The sequence below is a fragment of the Pleurodeles waltl genome, chromosome 5 (assembly GCF_031143425.1).
Source record: "Pleurodeles waltl isolate 20211129_DDA chromosome 5, aPleWal1.hap1.20221129, whole genome shotgun sequence".
NCBI classification, from domain to species: domain Eukaryota; kingdom Metazoa; phylum Chordata; class Amphibia; order Caudata; family Salamandridae; genus Pleurodeles; species Pleurodeles waltl.
Genome location: NC_090444.1, coordinates 430,812,039 through 430,833,866, shown reverse-complemented (window position 1 = coordinate 430,833,866; position 21,828 = coordinate 430,812,039). Strand labels below are relative to the sequence as shown.

Genomic DNA, 21,828 nt, shown 5'->3' with positions numbered 1-21,828 from the left:
AACAATGTGAAATTGCGTAATGTAACTGGTGCTCAAGTAAAGCGCTCCATTATCTTCGGGTCCGGTTGTGGTCGCTTTAATGTAAAGATGACAAAAAATAAGAAATAGCACTTGAGTCAAGGCACAGGCAGCGGACTCACACTAGGTTTATTCAATCTGTACTTAATCCAAGCGCCACACACAGAACAGGAAGTGATGTAGGAAGTGGTGTTTCACTCACTGCTGAATTAGAAGGCTGAGAATGATGCCAACGAATGGTAAGTTATGGGGAGGGGGCTAAAAGCTGGCCACGTGTTTTTTTGGCACCATAGGTTGTCAGACGACAGGGCATGCTCACTGCCTGCATGCTTGATTTAAAAATGCCCCATAGTTTCCAGTTAGTCACTGTAGAGGCATGACAAAAAAAACCAAGCATTTGCAATACAGTGGGTCTCGCGTTTGCTCGAGGTAGAGCTATTAGCGTTGTAAATTATTTTCTTGCCACACAAACTGAAAATAAAAAGTAAAACAGTTGATATAAGCTAGCCGATTCAGAGTGCCGCCGTGAGTTTGAAGAGAGAGACAAAAGGAAAAAAGTTTGCTCGCAGTGAGTTATTGACAAAAGTGCAATTATCCATGTAGCAGAGTCGAAGGCCAAGGCGGTAACAAAACCGCCCTGAGGAAAGACGAACGTAAAGCAGTTACCAGTGAAAACAAAGGTGTGATTGTGCTGGGCGTACGGTGGGCTTGGTTAAAAGCCCAGATACATACCAACACATCGGAAAAGCAGCGCTTGTGCGCTGCTATGCTTGACCTAAACAGATTGGAGACAAACAGTCTTCTATCTTGGAAGGGAGAGAACTGCCATCAAAGACCCCTTAATGCTAGACTTTATCTCCTATCTTTACAGCAAGTTTATTACCTTTCTTACCGTCCAGCAAATTTTCTCCCGTCTTAGGGTGTTCATTTATAAAATAGTCCAACCAATCAATTATCACTTTGTGTTAACATGCCTGCATCTTTATCACTTCCAACAAATTCTACCATCCACTTTTCTGTCTTAAAGAGGCTATTTTCCTTCATGGGATCTTGGATAGCCCAAATGAATAAAAAGATAACTTTAAAAGAAAAAAAAATCAATTGCTTATCTGTAGACTTGTTGTGGCTAGACCTTTTAGGTTTTAGACATTTTATGTTCAAATGTTACAAGAGTAATATGGTACGATAAACGTCATTTACCTACCGTTTTTAAAGGAACCATTTAAAAGCAAACAAGTGAATTCTAGTTATATAGCCTATAGCCTTTCGCTTGAAAACCTGAAACTCTTCCTTTAAGGAAGCACATTCTACCTGTATCTTGTCATGACCACAGTGGCAGTTTCCTCAGCAGTTCTTTCTGGTACCTGTTCTGGATCCTTGAGCTTCTGAGTCCAGGTTATTTCCCCACTGAAAATATTTAACAAATCATTTTACTCAACATCCTTCGAGATTTGAGAGTGTTTTTCCTCTGTTTTTTTCTGTTTTACAAACGGTTTTTTCTTTTTGTGAAATTCTCTCTTGTGGCTAAAAAGAAGTGGATAGCTGCTTACTTTATTTCTTTGTTACTTACCGATTCTCACCTCCCTGAAGAATGTTCATACTCCATGAAGCCCTTCACGGGAACATTGAAGTGGAAGGTAAAATCTGAGACTAGTCTCCTTGAAATTGATCGTAGACACGAGCACCTGGTCGAAAGATGTCCGAGTTATTACAGATCAGACCACAGACTCTTGGAGACCCAAAATGAGACCTCATCACAAGAAAAACTGGAGTAGTGTCTAGGTCCATGACATCGAAGAGTTATAAGGTTGCACTAGATTTACTATCAAGGACTGGCTCTCTGTAGAGGCACTATTTAACGTCAAAGGACTAGACATTATTTCCTGTTACCTGTTTGAAGAATAGATTCAGATGCTCAAGACCAGGAGGTCTCTCTCCACCTCTGATTCAGAGTACTGCAGAGCATGCTCACCAACCAGAGAGGTATCAGTGATGGATATACCTGCTTCGCCTTCTCCTCATATCCAAGATTTCCACGGCCCTCTGCAGCCATCACTTCCTCTGGTCCTAATATAGGGAAGCTCTACAGTACCAGTACTGTACATTCTGCCTTATCTGCATGGGACTGGCTTATAGGGCAGTCAGGCAGTGCCGGGCCGCTTTTTGTCCGTTTGACGGTCTGCTGGGCTATTTTCTTCACTGTTGATTTCCCTGATATTAAAACAAACATTGCCAGTAGCAAGCCCAAATGCATGAAGTCTTCCATACCTTGCAAAACACATACACTGTATCTTTACAAGTTCAAAACTGCCCCAATTTGCAAACTTGAGGCACTTTTTTTTTTTGCTTCATTGGAGGTGCCATCCATAAAGTTGTATATTTTAATGAGACTAATAGAATATGAACTAAGTGGGACAATTTTTGTCTAGTGACACGTCTTACTGAGGCCGTAGACCTGTAGCAATTGAGCTGGACACTAAAATCCCCAAAATCATCCTGCTTATAAGCGAGAAAACATTTGAGAAGCATATCTAGCACCATTAAAAGTAAGTCCAGGGAGAGTATGCGGTTTCCGTAATCTGGGAGAGTAAATTAATTTTATTGAGATCGTTCATTAAGAATGGCACCCATCTTGGCAAGGGATTATCTGGATAACGAGCTGAACTCTTGACCTTATGGCCTATCTGCCAAAGGACTGCAGGGTCACAGTGAAAGTAACCCAACTCTGTTCAGGGCTTTTCCCGGTCCCAAGGCGGACAGGATAACAAACCAGATCTCCCCCACACAAGAATAAATCTCCTTGTGTCTTTGGGGGTTGTGGGGCTGTTATTATTTTTTCTCAAACTTCCCCTTCGGGAATTTGACAAAATGGAAAGTGAATGACGAGTATAGTCGAAGGTTTGCCATGCTCTAAACTACACCTTTTGTATTTACACACCTTTTGACATTAAGCGCCACCTAAAATTCGAATTGGGCATGATGCAAAAATCCCTGAAGTTTGACCAGCTGGGCTTTAGGAAATCCCAACAAAGACCAGTCCTTATCAAAGTAGTTGCTTGCTGGATCACCACATGTATCATCCAGTCTTATCTTGCTAAAGCAGTGGTTCCCAACTTGTGGACAGGGGACCTCTGGGGTTCCGTGAAGCCTCCTCAGGGAGTCCACGACTGCGTAGAAAATTAAATAATGTTAACAGATTAGGTCCCCAGCTTTCATTAATGACTCAAGGGAGGAGGGTGGGGTCCCCGGATTCGAATTATGATTCATTGGGGGTGGGTGGGGGAGGAGAGGGTCCCAAGGTTCCATTAATGATAGAGTAGGCGTCCACAGAGGCCAAAAGGTTGGGAACCACTGTGCTAAAGCATAACAGTGGCTGTTTTTGCTAGTATACAGCTTCCAGACACATCCAGTTACACAAAATGTAATCAGTTGTAAGGAAATGCCTCCTTGGCATGGTTGCCCCCTGACTTTTTGCCTTTGCTGATGCTATGTTTACAATTGAAAGTGTGCTGAGGCCTGCTAACCAGGCCCCAGCACCAGTGTTCTTTCCCTAACCTGTACTTTTGTATCCACAATTGGCAGACCCTGGCATCCAGATAAGTCCCTTGTAACTGGTACTTCTAGTACCAAGGGCCCTGATGCCAAGGAAGGTCTCTAAGGGCTGCAGCATGTCTTATGCCACCCTGGAGACCTCTCACTCAGCACAGACACCCTGCTTGCCAGCTTGTGTGTGCTAGTGAGGACAAAACGAGTAAGTCGACATGGCACTCCCCTCAGGGTGCCATGCCAGCCTCTCACTGCCTATGCAGTATAGGTAAGACACCCCTCTAGCAGGCCTTACAGCCCTAAGGCAGGGTGCACTATACCATAGGTGAGGGTACCAGTGCATGAGCATGGTACCCCTACAGTGTCTAAACAAAACCTTAGACATTGTAAGTGCAGGGTAGCCATAAGAGTATATGATCTGGGAGTCTGTCAAACACGAACTCCACAGCACCATAATGGCTACACTGAAAACTGGGAAGTTTGGTATCAAACTTCTCAGCACAATAAATGCACACTGATGCCAGTGTACATTTTATTATAAAATACACCCCAGAGGGCACCTTAGAGGTGCCCCCTGAAACTTAACCGACTATCTGTGTAGGCTGACTAGTTTTAGCAGCCTGCCACAAACCGAGACATGTTGCTGGCCCCATGGGGAGAGTGCCTTTGTCACTCTGAGGCCAGTAACAAAGCCTGCACTGGCTGGAGATGCTAACACCTCCCCCAGGCAGGAATTGTCACACCTGGCGGTGAGCCTCAAAGGCTCACCTCCTTTGTGCCAACCCAGCAGGACACTCCAGCTAGTGGAGTTGCCCGCCCCCTCCGGCCAGGCCCCACTTTTGGCGGCAAGGCCGGAGAAAATAATGAGAAAAACAAGGAGGAGTCACTGGCCAGTCAGGACAGCCCCTAAGGTGTCCTGAGCTGAGGTGACTCTGACTTTTAGAAATCCTCCATCTTGCAGATGGAGGATTCCCCCAATAGGGTTAGGATTGTGACCCCCTCCCCTTGGGAGGAGGCACAAAGAGGGTGTACCCACCCTCAGGGCTAGTAGCCATTGGCTACTAACCCCCCAGACCTAAACACGCCCTTAAATTTAGTATTTAAGGGCTACCCTGAACCCTAGAAAATTAGATTCCTGCAACTACAAGAAGAAGGACTGCCTAGCTGAAAACCCCTGCAGCGGAAGACCAGAAGACGACAACTGCCTTGGCTCCAGAAACTCACCGGCCTGTCTCCTGCCTTCCAAAGATCCTGCTCCAGCGACGCCTTCCAAAGGGACCAGCGACCTCGACATCCTCTGAGGACTGCCCCTGCTTCGAAAAGACAAACTCCCGAGGACAGCGGACCTGCTCCAAGAAAAGCTGCAACTTTGTTTCCAGCAGCTTTAAAGATCCCTGCAAGCTCCCCGCAAGAAGCGTGAGACTTGCAACACTGCACCCGGCGACCCCGACTCGGCTGGTGGCGATCCAACACCTCAGGAGGGACCCATGGACTACTCTAAGACTGTGAGTACAAAAACCTGTCCTCCCTGAGCCCCCACAGCGCCGCCTGCAGAGGGAATCCCGAGGCTTCCCCTGACCGCGACTCTTTGAATCCAAAGTCCCGACACCTGGGAGAGACCCTGCACTCGCAGCCCCCAGGACCTGAAGGACCGGACTTTCACTGGAGAAGTGACCCCCAGGAGTCCCTCTCCCTTGCCCAAGTGGAGGTTTCCCCGAGGAACCCCCCCCGTGCCTGCCTGCAGCGCTGAAGAGATCCCGAGATCTCTCATAGACTAACATTGCGAACCCGACGCTTGTTTCTACACTGCACCCGGCCGCCCCCGCGCCGCTGAGGGTGAAATTTCTGTGTGGGCTTGTGTTCCCCCCGGTGCCCTACAAAACCCCCCTGGTCTGCCCTCCGAAGACGCGGGTACTTACCTGCAAGCAGACCGGAACCGGGGCACCCCCTTCTCTCCATTCTAGCCTATGTGTTTTGGGCACCACTTTGAACTCTGCACCTGACCGGCCCTGAGCTGCTGGTGTGGTGACTTTGGGGTTGCTCTGAACCCCCAACGGTGGGCTACCTTGGACCGAGAACTAAGCCCTGTAAGTGTCTTACTTACCTGGTTAACCTAACAAATACTTACCTCCCCTAGGAACTGTGAAAATTGCACTAAGTGTCCACTTTTAAAACAGCTATTTGTGAATAACTTGAAAAGTATACATGCAATTTTGATGATTGGAAGTTCCTAAAGTACTTACCTGCAATACCTTTCGAATGAGATATTACATGTAGAATTTGAACCTGTGGTTCTTAAAATAAACTAAGAAAAGATATTTTTCTATACAAAAACCTATTGGCTGGATTTGTCTCTGAGTGTGTGTACCTCATTTATTGTCTATGTGTATGTACAACAAATGCTTAACACTACTCCTTGGATAAGCCTACTGCTCGACCACACTACCACAAATTAGAGCATTAGTATTATCTCTTTTTGCCACTATCTTACCTCTAAGGGGAACCCTTGGACTCTGTGCATACTATTCCTTACTTTGAAATAGTGCATACAGAGCCAACTTCCTACATTGGTGGATCAGCGGTGGGGTACAAGACTTTGCATTTGCTGGACTACTCAGCCAATACCTGATCACACGACAAATTCCAAAATTGTCATTAGAAATTCATTTTTGCAAATTTGAAAGTTTTCTAAATTCTTAAAAGTCCTGCTAGGGCCTTGTGTGTTAAGTCCCTGTTTAGCATTGTCTTTTAGAGTTTAAAAGTTTGTTAAAAGTTTGAAATTAGATTCTAAAAACAGTTTTAGATTCTTTAAAAAGTCTTCCAACTTTTAGCAAAATAATGTCTGATACAGAGATGAATGTGGTGGAACTCGACACCACACCTTACCTCCATCTTAAGATGAGGGAGCTAAGGTCTCTCTGTAATATCAAAAAAATAACCATTGGCTCCAGACCTACCAAAATTCAGCTCCAGGAGCTGTTGGCAGAGTTTGAAAAAGCCAACCCCTCTGATGATGACCTCACAGAGGAAGAAATTAGTGACTTGGAGGCCAATGTCCCTCCTCCAGTCCTAAATAGGGAGAACAGGACCCCTCAAGTCCTGTCTCCAACTGTGTTAGTCAGAAATGGTGAGTCCCTCACAGGAGGGTCCCACATTTCTGAAATCACTGAGGATGCTCTCAGTGAAGATGACCTCCTGTTAGCCAGGATGGCCAAAAGATTGGCTTTGGAGAGACAGCTCCTAGCCATAGAAAGGGAAAGACAAGAGATGGGCCTAGGACCCATCAATGGTGGCAGCAATATAAATAGGGTCAGAGATTCTCCTGACATGTTAAAAATCCCCAAAGGGATTGTGACAAAATTTGAAGATGGTGATGACATCACCAAGTGGTTCACAGCTTTTGAGAGGGCTTGTGTAACCAGAAAAGTGAACAGATCTCACTGGGGTGCTCTCCTTTGGGAAATGTTCACTGGAAAGTGTAGGGATAGACTCCTCACACTCTCTGGAAAAGATGCAGAATCTTATGACCTCATGAAGGGTACCCTGATTGAGGGCTTTGGATTCTCCACTGAGGAGTACAGGATTAGGTTCAGGGGGGCTCAAAAATCCTCGAGCCAGACCTGGGTTGACTTTGTTGACTACTCAGTGAAAACACTAGATGGTTGGATTCAAGGCAGTGGTGTAAGTAATTATGATGGGCTGTACAATTTATTTGTGAAAGAACACCTATTGAGTAATTGTTTCAATGATAAACTGCATCAGCATCTGGTAGACCTAGGACCAATTTCTCCCCAAGAATTGGGAAAGAAGGCGGACCATTGGGTCAAGACAAGGGTGTCCAAGACTTCAACAGGGGGTGACCAAAAGAAAGGGGTCACAAAGACTCCCCAGGGGAAGGGTGATGAGACAACCAAAACTAAAAATAGTAAAGAGTCTTCTACAGGCCCCCAAAAACCTGCACAGGAGGGTGGGCCCCGAGCCTCTTCACAAAACAATGGGTACAAGGGTAAAAACTTTGATCCCAAAAAGGCCTGGTGTCATAGCTGTAAACAGCATGGACACCAAACTGGAGACAAGGCCTGTCCCAAGAAAGGTTCCACTCCAAACTCCCATCCAGGTAACACTGGTATGGCTAGTCTCCAAGTGGGATCAACAGTGTGCCCAGAGCAAATCAGGGTCCACACTGAAGCTACTCTAGTTTCTGAGGGTGGGGTGGTTTAGCCACACTAGCTGTCTGGCCGCCTAACATGCAAAAATACAGACAGCAACTCTTAATTAATGGGACTAGAATAGAGGGCTTGAGGGATACAGGTGCCAGTGTCACCATGGTGACATAGAAACTGGTTTCCCCTGGCCAATACCTGACTGGAAAAACTTACACAGTCACCAACGCTGACAATCAGAGAAAAGTACATCCCATGGCAATGGTTACTTTAGAATGGGGAGGGGTCAAGGGCCTGAAACAGGTGGTGGTCTCCTCAAATATCCCAGTGGACTGTCTGCTTGGAAATGACCTGGAGTCCTCAGCATGGGCTGGGGTAGAACTAAAAACCCATGCAGCAATGCTGGGTATCCCTGAACTGGTGTGTGTGAAAACAAGAGCACAATGCAAGGCACAGGGTGAACAAGTAGAGCTGGAGTCTGGAAGAATGGCCCAGCCTACCAAGAGGAAAGGAAAGTCAGTTGGGAAACCAACTGCAACACAGCAAAAGAAAGGGAACCTCTCTTCTCAGGAAGAAGTTCTGCCCTCTGAGGGAACTGAGCCTTTGGAGCTTGAACCTTATCAGGTTGAGCTCTTAGGCCCAGGGGGACCCTCAAGGGAGGAGCTGTGTAAGGGACAAGAAACCTGTCCCTCTCTTGAAGGCCTTAGGCAGCAAGCTGCTGAAGAGTCCAAAGGCAAGAAAAATGGAACGCATAGGGTCTATTGGGAAGATGGACTCCTGTACACTGAGGCCAGAGACCCCAAACCTGGTGCCACTAGGAGAGTGGTAGTGCCTCAGCTGTTCAGAGAGTTCATCCTAACATTGGCCCATGACATTCCCCTTGCTGGACATTTGGGACAAACCAAGACGTGGGAGAGGTTAGTCAACCACTTCTACTGGCCCAATATGTCCAACATGGTTAAGGAGTTTTGCCTCTCCTGCCCCACCTGTCAAGCCAGTGGTAAGACAGGTGGGCATCCAAAGGCCCCCCTCATTCCACTTCCAGTGGTGGGGGTTCCCTTTGAAAGAGTGGGTGTGGACATAGTTGGTCCACTAGAACCTCCCACAGCCTCAGGAAATCTGTATATCCTGGTAGTAGTGGATCATGCTACCAGGTATCCTGAAGCTATTCCCCTTAGGTCGACTACTGCCCCTGCAGTAGCCAAGGCCCTCATTGGTATTTTTACCAGAGTGGGTTTCCCTAAGGAGGTGGTGTCTGACAGAGGTACCAACTTCATGTCAGCATACCTAAAGCACATGTGGAATGAGTGTGGAGTGACTTATAAATTCACTACCCCATACCATCCACAAACTAATGGCTTGGTTGAGAGATTCAACAAGACATTAAAAGGCATGATCATGGGGCTCCCAGAAAAGCTCAAAAGGAGATGGGATGTCCTCTTGCCATGTCTGCTTTTCGCTTACAGAGAGGTGCCACAGAAGGGAGTAGGATTCTCACCCTTTGAACTTCTGTTTGGTCATCCTGTAAGGGGACCACTTGCCCTTGTTAAAGAAGGCTGGGAGAGACCTCTCCATGAGCCTAAACAGGACATAGTGGACTATGTACTTGGCCTTCGCTCTAGAATGGCAGAGTACATGGAAAAAGCAACCAAAAACCTTGAGGCCAGCCAACAGCTCCAGAAGTTTTGGTATGACCAAAAGGCTGCACTGGTTGAGTTCCAACCAGGGCAGAAAGTCTGGGTTCTGGAGCCTGTGGCTCCCAGGGCACTCCAGGACAAATGGAGTGGCCCTTACCCAGTGCTAGAAAGGAAGAGTCAGGTCACCTACCTGGTGGACCTGGGCACAAGCAGGAGCCCCAAGAGGGTGATCCATGTAAACCGCCTTAAACTCTTCCATGACAGGGCTGATGTGAATCTGTTGATGGTAACAGATGAGGATCAGGAGGCAGAGAGTGAACCTCTCCCTGATCTTCTGTCATCAGACCCAAAAGATGGCACAGTAGATGGGGTGATCTACTCAGACACCCTCTCTGGCCAACAGCAAGCTGATTGTAGGAGAGTCCTACAACAGTTTCCTGAACTCTTCTCCTTAACCCCTGGTCAGACACACCTGTGTACCCATGATGTGGACACAGGAGACAGCATGCCTGTCAAGAACAAAATCTTCAGACAGTCTGACCATGTTAAGGAAAGCATCAAGGTGGAAGTCCACAAGATGCTGGAATTGGGGGTAATTGAGCGCTCTGACAGCCCCTGGGCTAGCCCAGTGGTCTTAGTCCCCAAACCTCACACCAAAGATGGAAAGAAAGAGATGAGGTTTTGTGTGGACTACAGAGGGCTCAATTCTGTCACCAAGACAGATGCTCATCCAATTCCAAGAGCTGATGAGCTCATAGATAAATTAGGTGCTGCCAAATTCTTAAGTACCTTTGACTTGACAGCAGGGTACTGGCAAATAAAAATGGCACCTGGAGCAAAAGAGAAAACAGCATTCTCCACACCTGATGGGCATTATCAGTTTACTGTTATGCCCTTTGGTTTAAAGAATGCCCCTGCCACCTTCCAAAGGTTGGTGAATCAAGTCCTTGCTGGCTTGGAGTCCTTTAGCACAGCTTATCTTGATGATATTGCTGTCTTTAGCTCCACCTGGCAGGATCACCTGGTCCACCTGAAGAAGGTTTTGAAGGCTCTGCAATCTGCAGGCCTCTCTATCAAGGCATCCAAATGCCAGATAGGGCAGGGAACTGTGGTTTACTTGGGCCACCTTGTAGGTGGAGGCCAAGTTCAGCCACTCCAACCCAAGATCCAGACTATTCTGGACTGGGTAGCTCCAAAAACCCAGACCCAAGTCAGGGCATTCCTTGGCTTGACTGGGTATTACAGGAGGTTTGTGAAGGGATATGGATCCATTGTGACAGCCCTCACTGAACTCGCCTCCAAGAAAATGCCCAAGAAAGTGAACTGGACTGTGGAATGCCAACAGGCCTTTGACACCCTGAAACAAGCAATGTGCTCAGCACCAGTTCTAAAAGCTCCAGATTATTCTAAGCAGTTCATTGTGCAGACTGATGCCTCTGAACATGGGATAGGGGCAGTTTTGTCCCAAACAAATGAAGATGGCCTTGACCAGCCTGTTGCTTTCATTAGCAGGAGGTTACTCCCCAGGGAGCAGCGTTGGAGTGCCATTGAGAGGGAGGCCTTTGCTGTGGTTTGGTCCCTGAAGAAGCTGAGACCATACCTCTTTGGGACTCACTTCCTAGTTCAAACTGACCACAGACCTCTCAAATGGCTGATGCAAATGAAAGGTGAAAATCCTAAACTGTTGAGGTGGTCCATCTCCCTACAGGGAATGGACTTTATAGTGGAACACAGACCTGGGACTGCCCATGCCAATGCAGATGGCCTTTCCAGGTTCTTCCACTTAGAAAATGAAGACTCTCTTGGGAAAGGTTAGTCTCATCCTCTTTCGTTTGGGGGGGGGTTGTGTAAGGAAATGCCTCCTTGGCATGGTTGCCCCCTGACTTTTTGCCTTTGCTGATGCTATGTTTACAATTGAAAGTGTGCTGAGGCCTGCTAACCAGGCCCCAGCACCAGTGTTCTTTCCCTAACCTGTACTTTTGTATCCACAATTGGCAGACCCTGGCATCCAGATAAGTCCCTTGTAACTGGTACTTCTAGTACCAAGGGCCCTGATGCCAAGGAAGGTCTCTAAGGGCTGCAGCATGTCTTATGCCACCCTGGAGACCTCTCACTCAGCACAGACACCCTGCTTGCCAGCTTGTGTGTGCTAGTGAGGACAAAACGAGTAAGTCGACATGGCACTCCCCTCAGGGTGCCATGCCAGCCTCTCACTGCCTATGCAGTATAGGTAAGACACCCCTCTAGCAGGCCTTACAGCCCTAAGGCACGGTGCACTATACCATAGGTGAGGGTACCAGTGCATGAGCATGGTACCCCTACAGTGTCTAAACAAAACCTTAGACATTGTAAGTGCAGGGTAGCCATAAGAGTATATGATCTGGGAGTCTGTCAAACACGAACTCCACAGCACCATAATGGCTACACTGAAAACTGGGAAGTTTGGTATCAAACTTCTCAGCACAATAAATGCACACTGATGCCAGTGTACATTTTATTATAAAATACACCCCAGAGGGTACCTTAGAGGTGCCCCCTGAAACTTAACCGACTATCTGTGTAGGCTGACTAGTTTTAGCAGCCTGCCACAAACCGAGACATGTTGCTGGCCCCATGGGGAGAGTGCCTTTGTCACTCTGAGGCCAGTAACAAAGCCTGCACTGGGTGGAGATGCTAACACCTCCCCCAGGCAGGAATTGTCACACCTGGCGGTGAGCCTCAAAGGCTCACCTCCTTTGTGCCAACCCAGCAGGACACTCCAGCTAGTGGAGTTGCCCGCCCCCTCCGGCCAGGCCCCACTTTTGGCGGCAAGGCCGGAGAAAATAATGAGAAAAACAAGGAGGAGTCACTGGCCAGTCAGGACAGCCCCTAAGGTGTCCTGAGCTGAGGTGACTCTGACTTTTAGAAATCCTCCATCTTGCAGATGGAGGATTCCCCCAATAGGGTTAGGATTGTGACCCCCTCCCCTTGGGAGGAGGCACAAAGAGGGTGTACCCACCCTCAGGGCTAGTAGCCATTGGCTACTAACCCCCCAGACCTAAACACGCCCTTAAATTTAGTATTTAAGGGCTACCCTGAACCCTAGAAAATTAGATTCCTGCAACTACAAGAAGAAGGACTGCCTAGCTGAAAACCCCTGCAGCGGAAGACCAGAAGACGACAACTGCCTTGGCTCCAGAAACTCACCGGCCTGTCTCCTGCCTTCCAAAGATCCTGCTCCAGCGACGCCTTCCAAAGGGACCAGCGACCTCGACATCCTCTGAGGACTGCCCCTGCTTCGAAAAGACAAGAAACTCCCGAGGACAGCGGACCTGCTCCAAGAAAAGCTGCAACTTTGTTTCCAGCAGCTTTAAAGATCCCTGCAAGCTCCCCGCAAGAAGCGTGAGACTTGCAACACTGCACCCGGCGACCCCGACTCGGCTGGTGGCGATCCAACACCTCAGGAGGGACCCCAGGACTACTCTAAGACTGTGAGTACAAAAACCTGTCCTCCCTGAGCCCCCACAGCGCCGCCTGCAGAGGGAATCCCGAGGCTTCCCCTGACCGCGACTCTTTGAATCCAAAGTCCCGACACCTGGGAGAGACCCTGCACCCGCAGCCCCCAGGACCTGAAGGACCGGACTTTCACTGGAGAAGTGACCCCCAGGAGTCCCTCTCCCTTGCCCAAGTGGAGGTTTCCCCGAGGAACCCCCCCCCGTGCCTGCCTGCAGCGCTGAAGAGATCCCGAGATCTCTCATAGACTAACATTGCGAACCCGACGCTTGTTTCTACACTGCACCCGGCCGCCCCCGCGCCGCTGAGGGTGAAATTTCTGTGTGGGCTTGTGTTCCCCCCGGTGCCCTACAAAACCCCCCTGGTCTGCCCTCCGAAGACGCGGGTACTTACCTGCAAGCAGACCGGAACCGGGGCACCCCCTTCTCTCCATTCTAGCCTATGTGTTTTGGGCACCACTTTGAACTCTGCACCTGACCGGCCCTGAGCTGCTGGTGTGGTGACTTTGGGGTTGCTCTGAACCCCCAACAGTGGGCTACCTTGGACCGAGAACTAAGCCCTGTAAGTGTCTTACTTACCTGGTTAACCTAACAAATACTTACCTCCCCTAGGAACTGTGAAAATTGCACTAAGTGTCCACTTTTAAAACAGCTATTTGTGAATAACTTGAAAAGTATACATGCAATTTTGATGATTGGAAGTTCCTAAAGTACTTACCTGCAATACCTTTCGAATGAGATATTACATGTAGAATTTGAACCTGTGGTTCTTAAAATAAACTAAGAAAAGATATTTTTCTATACAAAAACCTATTGGCTGGATTTGTCTCTGAGTGTGTGTACCTCATTTATTGTCTATGTGTATGTACAACAAATGCTTAACACTACTCCTTGGATAAGCCTACTGCTCGACCACACTACCACAAAATAGAGCATTAGTATTATCTCTTTTTGCCACTATCTTACCTCTAAGGGGAACCCTTGGACTCTGTGCATACTATTCCTTACTTTGAAATAGTGCATACAGAGCCAACTTCCTACATCAGTCTTAATAGTGCACTCTTGTTTAGATCTGCAGGTAAGATTTGAAGCAGCTGCGGGACAGGCAGTGCTGTAAAACCTTTTTATCTAAGGGATACCTCATTCCCTCCTGCTGTTGAGGAGTTCAGAGCCTTTTCTCATTGACTTTCCTTCTAGGGGCTTAATGAAGTAGCTAGACTATACAAGGTGGAGTGTCTTAGAAACATTAAAAATAAGTGTTTCTGGCACTGCTGTGAATTTTTTCCAATAATTCACAGTCTGACTATGGCAGAATAATTAATGCATGCATAATAATTTTTTTTAAAAAAAAGCTGAAGACCTGGTCACAGCTAAGTAACTGTCCCTCAACCCTTCGACAAAGGTGAAACCCTGCAGATGTTTTTTTTTTTTCCTTTCCTCAATAGGTGATCCTCTGTACCGTACTACATATTAAACTTTTGTTTTCGCTTCCTACCATATTCAGAATTTGTTTTACATGCATTGGCTGTGAAGTCTTCTTTTTTAAATATTTTTTAATATTTTTTTATTTTTTTTATTAATACCCTCTAGACCATTGGAACTAAGCCAGTTGCCCATATTGACCAGTTTACTGCCGATATGTTGGGATCTGCTGAACTTGCAGAAGAAGTCAGCTTAAATGGCTCTGGAAAACTTGTAAAGGTAAGTGTTTAAGATTGTTTTTTTTTTTTTTTGCGATCAAAAATCTTGGTATATATTGGATGTTCTAATTATGTGTTTTAATCGCTCATAGATCACTGGTTGTTCAAGCCCTGGAAAAACAGTCACCATTGTCGTTCGTGGTTCCAACAAGCTTGTAATTGAAGAAGCAGAGCGCTCCATTCATGACGCTTTGTGTGTTATCCGTTGTTTAGTGAAGAAAAGGTAATTTGATGTTCTTGGCACTGTTAATTGGTTTTCTTTGGCAAATATTCTTATTGTGTGCTGGTTTCACAATTTTTTTTCCATTATGGTACACAAGTTACTAAATATGTCCACACTTCCAGAAGAGAACAGTTGTAATATCCAGCTTCCCAATCCCTAATGCGGGGAAATTGCCTCTTCCGCAACCCAAACACAAAGGTTGTTATAGGAGGCAGTAGTGTGCGTTTAATATATACACAGGTAGGGAATAAATGCCTTACATACCTAGAACAATTATATACGGAACCTCCACAATTGTGGGGAAATTATCCTGCTGGGATATGCTTTCTAGTTCACCTGGTTGGAGGCACTGGACTACCAGCAGAGTTCGATAGAATGTATGCTAACTCTGTAGAGAGCAGGCTAATTGATGGTATGGGCATGGATATGTAGCCGGAATTTCTGCAAGAGACCGATGGTTATCGTGCTAAACCCAGTAAAGACCTGCTGACCATCACATCTTATGCCCCCGTCCATGTTAAACACTGACACTAAACAAGTTTGTAAACCATTAATATAGTGTAACCATGTAGTAATGGAGCTGTTTTTCAGTGGTCAGTGTGGCTTTATGCTGCAAAGGAAGACTGCATTGAATTTGAGGAGACTAGCTTACGTAGTGAAGGAAGAAGCAAACACTGAGAGGGGAAATATGCGCTAGTGGCACTGAATGTCAAAGCCTTTAACAGTGTGGTTTTGGACTATGTTTTCCAGGTCTCATGAGGGTTAAATTTTGGTCCAGATTATATGAGCTGGATCAAAGTGTTATATTCAAGCCCAACAGCAAAAGTTGGGATTAACTCGATGGTATATGATAGCTGATAGCTGGTAAGTGGAGTGTCGCACAAGGCAGGCCCTTTATAAGAGTTTTCCTGCTCTGCGACAGGAGCCTCTTGGCAGTCTTGTGCTCTGCTCATAGTCTAACTTCTACGTACCAATTGAAAACCTGGAATGTGTTAAGCTGCTGTTTGTGGGGGATATGCTTGTTTGGCTGCAGGATTCGGCACGATCAACAGATGTTTTGCTAGGTACAGTAGGAACAATAGTGCTGAAACATGAACAAAAACATATAGCCCAAATAGGGTGATCAAGATAATGACTGTGACAAATAAAATGTGTAATAAGAGTCAACAGAGCATATTTATGAATTTAACTCCGAGGTACATGAGGCAGTTCATTCAGAAATTCTTACTCATGTGAACGTACTTTACAAAAGACAATCCCTTGGCAACAGTATCATAAATGTACTGTTTTTCAAAAAGTGTGTCACCAGAAGTCGCCATTTACCTACATGCTGCAACCTTCAAACACGTTACTCCACCGGTTATGAATTGTCTAAAATTTCCATCTTCTGGGCACAATCAGTAGCATTGCACGACCACTCTTAATTGTAGGACCAAAAATGCCACCATTATGTTTGCTAGACAATTCCCTGTTTTACACATAACTGGTTTGTCACATGTTAAGAGGCATGTAGCCTAAAACGGCCCACCAGTGAACGTCCTCAGCTATAAATGTATTGCTGAGGAATATGGAGTCTGGGGCTAGAAGCAGCAGTAATGTTTCCTGCAATGAGATGATGATACCTTAAATTAGGATAAGCGCCTCATTAAACAAAGGCTTTGCACCACACAGCTGAACCGGGACAGTAATGTCTGTTGTACCTGGAATTGTGCAACCTTTGACATTGTTTTTATAGGAACCGAGCAAACTCACTCGCACCACACCACCTTCGTCCCTCCATAGCTGACCCACAGAATAGCCTTCATTCTATTTCCACCATTAGGAGAGTACTCCATTTTATCTAGCTGTTGCCATTATGTTCAGTGAATGCTGGAGTAAGTTCAGATAGTTCCTTACACATACCCAGAGCGGCTCCTCCATTAGGGTGGAGGAGCGTTGCCTCCTCCGGAACTGCGTGGATCCTGCATCACAGGTTGTGGTCTGGAGTGTGGTCCCCTGGGTCCTCTATCAGCTGTCCAAATTGGGAGACTGTAAGCCCTTGCCTCTTCTTGCAGGACAGTACCCCTGTGCGCTGCGACCCTTGCAGCTACCAAGGCTTGTTTGTTCCTCCTCCAAGGGATCTTCAGGCTCAGAGTAGCCCCGGCCCCCAGCACTTCTTCCTGCAATGCCCAGTCTCCTGCCTGCTGCTCCAGCGACATGGGACACTTCTCCAGGTGTACTGAGTGGGACTCACTGCGCCTCCTGTGCCTGCTGTCTGTGGGTCGCCTGTGGGGGCTGCCTCCTTGTGACTTTCCCAGCTGCTTAGGGTCTCCCCGGATGCCCCTCTTTAGGTCGAGTCTCTTGGACCTTGCTGGTCCTCTTCTTCAGGCTTGCAAAACCTTCTCCAACTCTTGCATTGGCCAGTGCATGTTGGTAGTTTTCCAGCACCAGTGACAGACTGCATTACGACCGCCGATGTGGGACATCACTTAAATCACTTCTGGAACTTCTCTTCCACTCCTGTGCTGCACTGCTGACCTTCTTATTCCACCGTCGACCTTGTCCTGCATCCACAGAAGGGTGGGTAGTGGCTCCTGCCACAACTGGACACTCCAACTGGACCTGGACTTGGTCCCCTTCCTTTGCAGGTCCTCTTCTGTCAGGATCTACCTTTGGTTTCGTCCAGTCTTGTGTGGGTCTTCAACAATCCTTTTCCAAAGTCCTCCTGTTGGGTTTGGGGAAAACCAGGTACTTACCTCTTGTCTCCTGGTCGCTGGGGGACATCCTCCTACGTACTTTTTGGGGTTCCTAATTCTTCCAGCTCCCCTCTACTACTACCACTTCCTTGGGTGGGGCACTGCCTTTCGCATTCCACTTTCTTAGTATATGGTTTGGGCCCTCACGTTTTGCTATTGCTTTTACCAATGCCTATTGCTTTCTATGCTATTTACTGATTGCTAATGTGTATATAATAGTGGGATTACTTACCTCCAGTTGGGGTATTGCCTATATAGTATTTTAGTATTTGTGTTACTATAATAAAGTACCTTGATTTTTGTAAGTGCTGTGTGACTGTAGTGGTATTGCATACGCTTTGCATGTCCCGTAGTTAAGTCTTGGCTGCTCATCCACAGCTACCTCTAGGGAGGCCTGACTTCCTAGACACGGCCTACACTTCACTAATAGGGGATTCCTGGACCTGGTATAGGGTGATAACACCATAGGTGCCCACCACACACCAGGCCAGCTTCCTACAGTATCCCTGTGGAGTGAGAAGCATTGGTAAGCGCAGAAACCTGCACCTGGTACCCATCTCTAACACCACGCTGGATGGTTTTCTACATAGAGCCGTGGGGGTAATTTCTAAAGAGAGAAGGCTCTCTGTCTTCTTTTTCTCCACCACTGGCCCTTGATCAAACCACAAATGTGGCTGTGTTGCAGCAGCTTGGGGATTGCGAGGTAGCTGTGTTGCCAGAATCACGGGCAGTTCATCACCCAATGCCACTTACCCCTTTGATTGTAATACCACACATATTGAATCACCCGATTGTTCTCAACCTCTGGCCTTAACCAAGGGTGATGCAGTGAACCGGAGTGCCAACAAAGAGAGAAAGAGAAGAACTGAGATTGTCACAAGATTGAAAAAAGAAAAACAAGAGCATTTCACCCATTATAATGAACAGAGCCCTCTATGGAAGCAGGGGGTAGGAGACTGTCAGCCTGAGGGTGGGAAGGAAGTATCCTCACAGGGGATTTCTATTCTCATATTGGAAGTTTGATTAATGATCCTTTGAAGCCAATTCTGACACTCTGGGAGAAGATAGAGGACCAGTTTACCCATGTCCCCCTTTCACAACCTAATCCCTGAAGATCTTTTGCCAATAATAAGCCTATTACCTGTCCTAGGGTCAGGTCAGATGGCCCAGCGGGATCGGAGCAGAGAGTGCAACATGAGCCCGCAAGGAGAGCAGTGAAACTGCCGACCAATTCAATTTTTTTTTCCCTTGAATAAATATAACGGGGCTCCTGACTTTACATCTGCACCTGAGAGCTCCCAATGTACCCTGGTTTTGGTTAGTTTTCTGCCTTTGGAAAAGGTCCCTTGCTCACTATGCCACTGGATTCAAGCTAGCCTGGCTGATGAAGGGTGATACCCTTAAGCCAGACACAGAATGCTTGTTTCTGGTCAAGGGGGGACCTGGCCTGGCAGTTTGGGCTGGACTGTTTCCCCGGGGAACAGGATTAAGACTGAATTGTATATGGTTGAGTCCAAACTAAGGTGGCATGGTGAGCAAAAGAACGATGGATTAAACCCAGATCTGTTACTGGGGGTGAGTGTTTGAAAAGATTCAGCACTCCGTCCATCATCCTTTTGTGTTGCCAAAGCAATAAAGAGCGCTGCCAATGGTGAGGCGCCAGGTCCGGATGGGGTCCCACTAGATCTTTATAAATATAATAATATAGACTTTTGGACCCCATTGATGACTACTGTCTTGAACGCAGCAGTTAAGGGAAACATCATTGAGTCCATCATAGTCCCCATTTTTAAAAAGGGCGATAGTAATTTACCTTTGTGTTACCGTCCAATTTCACTATTCGATTCCACAGTCTAAATATTTGGGTGTCTAATTTTAGATAAATTAAAGGCATGGGCTGAATCATCTTCCTTCTTTTCCCCCACTTGAGTATGGTTTTAGACCTTGCTTGGGGACTGTTGAGCGAGCCTTGAATTTGAACTTTATTTGGGAGAAGTATGTGAAAGCCAGGAGAGGTTCTATTCACATGACGTTCATGGACCTCTTGTGCTTTTGATCTAGTAGATCCAGAGGTATTTAGGGAATTAATGGGACAGGTAGTGTAGGAAGTTGGCTCTGTATGTGCTATTTCAAAGTAAGGAATAGCATGCACAGAGTCCAAGGGTTCCCCTTAGAGGTAAAATAGTGGTAAAAATAGATAATACTAATGCTCTATTTTGTGGTAGTGTGGTCGAGCAGTAGGCTTATCCAAGGAGTAGTGTTAAGCATTTGTTGCACATACACATAGACAATAAATGAGGTACACACACTCAGAGACAAATCCAGCCAATAGGTTTTTGTATAGAAAAATATCTTTTCTTAGTTTATTTTAAGAACCACAGGTTCAAATTCTACATGTAATATCTCATTCGAAAGGTATTGCAGGTAAGTACTTTAGGAACTTCAAATCATCAAAATTGCATGTATACTTTTCAAGTTATTCACAAATAGCTGTTTTAAAAGTGGACACTTAGTGCAATTTTCACAGTTCCTAGGGGAGGTAAGTATTTGTTAGGTTAACCAGGTAAGTAAGACACTTACAGGGCTTAGTTCTTGGTCCAAGGTAGCCCACCGTTGGGGGTTCAGAGCAACCCCAAAGTCACCACACCAGCAGCTCAGGGCCGGTCAGGTGCAGAGTTCAAAGTGGTGCCCAAAACACATAGGCTAGAATGGAGAGAAGGGGGTGCCCCGGTTCCGGTCTGCTTGCAGGTAAGTACCCGCGTCTTCGGAGGGCAGACCAGGGGGGTTTTGTAGGGCACCGGGGGGGACACAAGTCCACACAGAAATTTCACCCTCAGCAGCGCGGGGGCGGCCGGGTGCAGTGTAGAAACAAGCGTCGGGTTCGCAATGTTAGTCTATGAGAGATCTCGGGATCTCTTCAGCGCTGCAGGCAGGCAAGGGGGGGGTTCCTCGGGGAAACCTCCACTTGGGCAAGGGAGAGGGACTCCTGGGGGTCACTCCTCCAGTGAAAGTCCGGTCCTTCAGGTCCTGGGGGCTGCGGGTGCAGGGTCTCTCCCAGGTGTCGGGACTTAGGTTTCAGAGAGTCGCGGTCAGGGGAAGCCTCGGGATTCCCTCTGCAGGCGGCGCTGTGGGGGCTCAGGGGGGGCAGGTTTTGGTACTCACAGTATCAGAGTAGTCCTGGGGTCCCTCCTGAGGTGTTGGATCGCCACCAGCCGAGTCGGGGTCGCCGGGTGCAGTGTTGCAAGTCTCACGCTTCTTGCGGGGAGCTTGCAGGGTTCTTTAAAGCTGCTGGAAACAAAGTTGCAGCTTTTCTTGGAGCAGGTCCGCTGTCCTCGGGAGTTTCTTGTCTTTTCGAAGCCGGGGCAGTCCTCAGAGGGTGTCGAGGTCGCTGGTCCCTTTGGAAGGCGTCGCTGGAGCAGGATCTTTGGAAGGCAGGAGACAGGCCGGTGAGTTTCTGGAGCCAAGGCAGTTGTCGTCTTCTGGTCTTCCTCTGCAGGGGTTTCAGCTAGGCAGTCCTTCTTCTTGTAGTTGCAGGAATCTGATTTTCTAGGGTTCAGGGTAGCCCTTAAATACTAAATTTAAGGGCGTGTTTAGGTCTGGGGGGTTAGTAGCCAATGGCTACTAGCCCTGAGGGTGGGTACACCCTCTTTGTGCCTCCTCCCAAGGGGAGGGGGGTCACAATCCTAACCCTATTGGGGGAATCCTCCATCTGCAAGATGGAGGATTTCTAAAAGTTAGAGTCACTTCAGCTCAGGACACCTTAGGGGCTGTCCTGACTGGCCAGTGACTCCTCCTTGTTTTTCTCATTATTTTCTCCGGCCTTGCCGCCAAAAGTGGGGCCTGGCCGGAGGGGGCGGGCAACTCCACTAGCTGGAGTGTCCTGCTGGGTTGGCACAAAGGAGGTGAGCCTTTGAGGCTCACCGCCAGGTGTGACAATTCCTGCCTGGGGGAGGTGTTAGCATCTCCACCCAGTGCAGGCTTTGTTACTGGCCTCAGAGTGACAAAGGCACTCTCCCCATGGGGCCAGCAACATGTCTCGGTTTGTGGCAGGCTGCTAAAACTAGTCAGCCTACACAGATAGTCGGTTAAGTTTCAGGGGGCACCTCTAAGGTGCCCTCTGGGGTGTATTTTACAATAAAATGTACACTGGCATCAGTGTGCATTTATTGTGCTGAGAAGTTTGATACCAAACTTCCCAGTTTTCAGTGTAGCCATTATGGTGCTGTGGAGTTCGTGTTTGACAGACTCCCAGACCATATACTCTTATGGCTACCCTGCACTTACAATGTCTAAGGTTTTGTTTAGACACTGTAGG

At 47.3% G+C, this 21,828-nt stretch overlaps 1 protein-coding gene across 1 annotated transcript in view; it reads left to right on the top strand.

Moving 5' to 3' along the window:
* The window catches only part of CCT4 (chaperonin containing TCP1 subunit 4), a 284,229-nt gene that overhangs the window by 155,357 nt on the left and 107,044 nt on the right, over positions 1-21,828 (top strand). The window contains exons 10-11 of the mRNA XM_069234201.1: positions 14,446-14,556; positions 14,648-14,778. Of these exons, the coding sequence (XP_069090302.1) occupies positions 14,446-14,556; positions 14,648-14,778 (242 nt within the window). The remainder of the gene's footprint in view (positions 1-14,445; positions 14,557-14,647; positions 14,779-21,828) is intronic.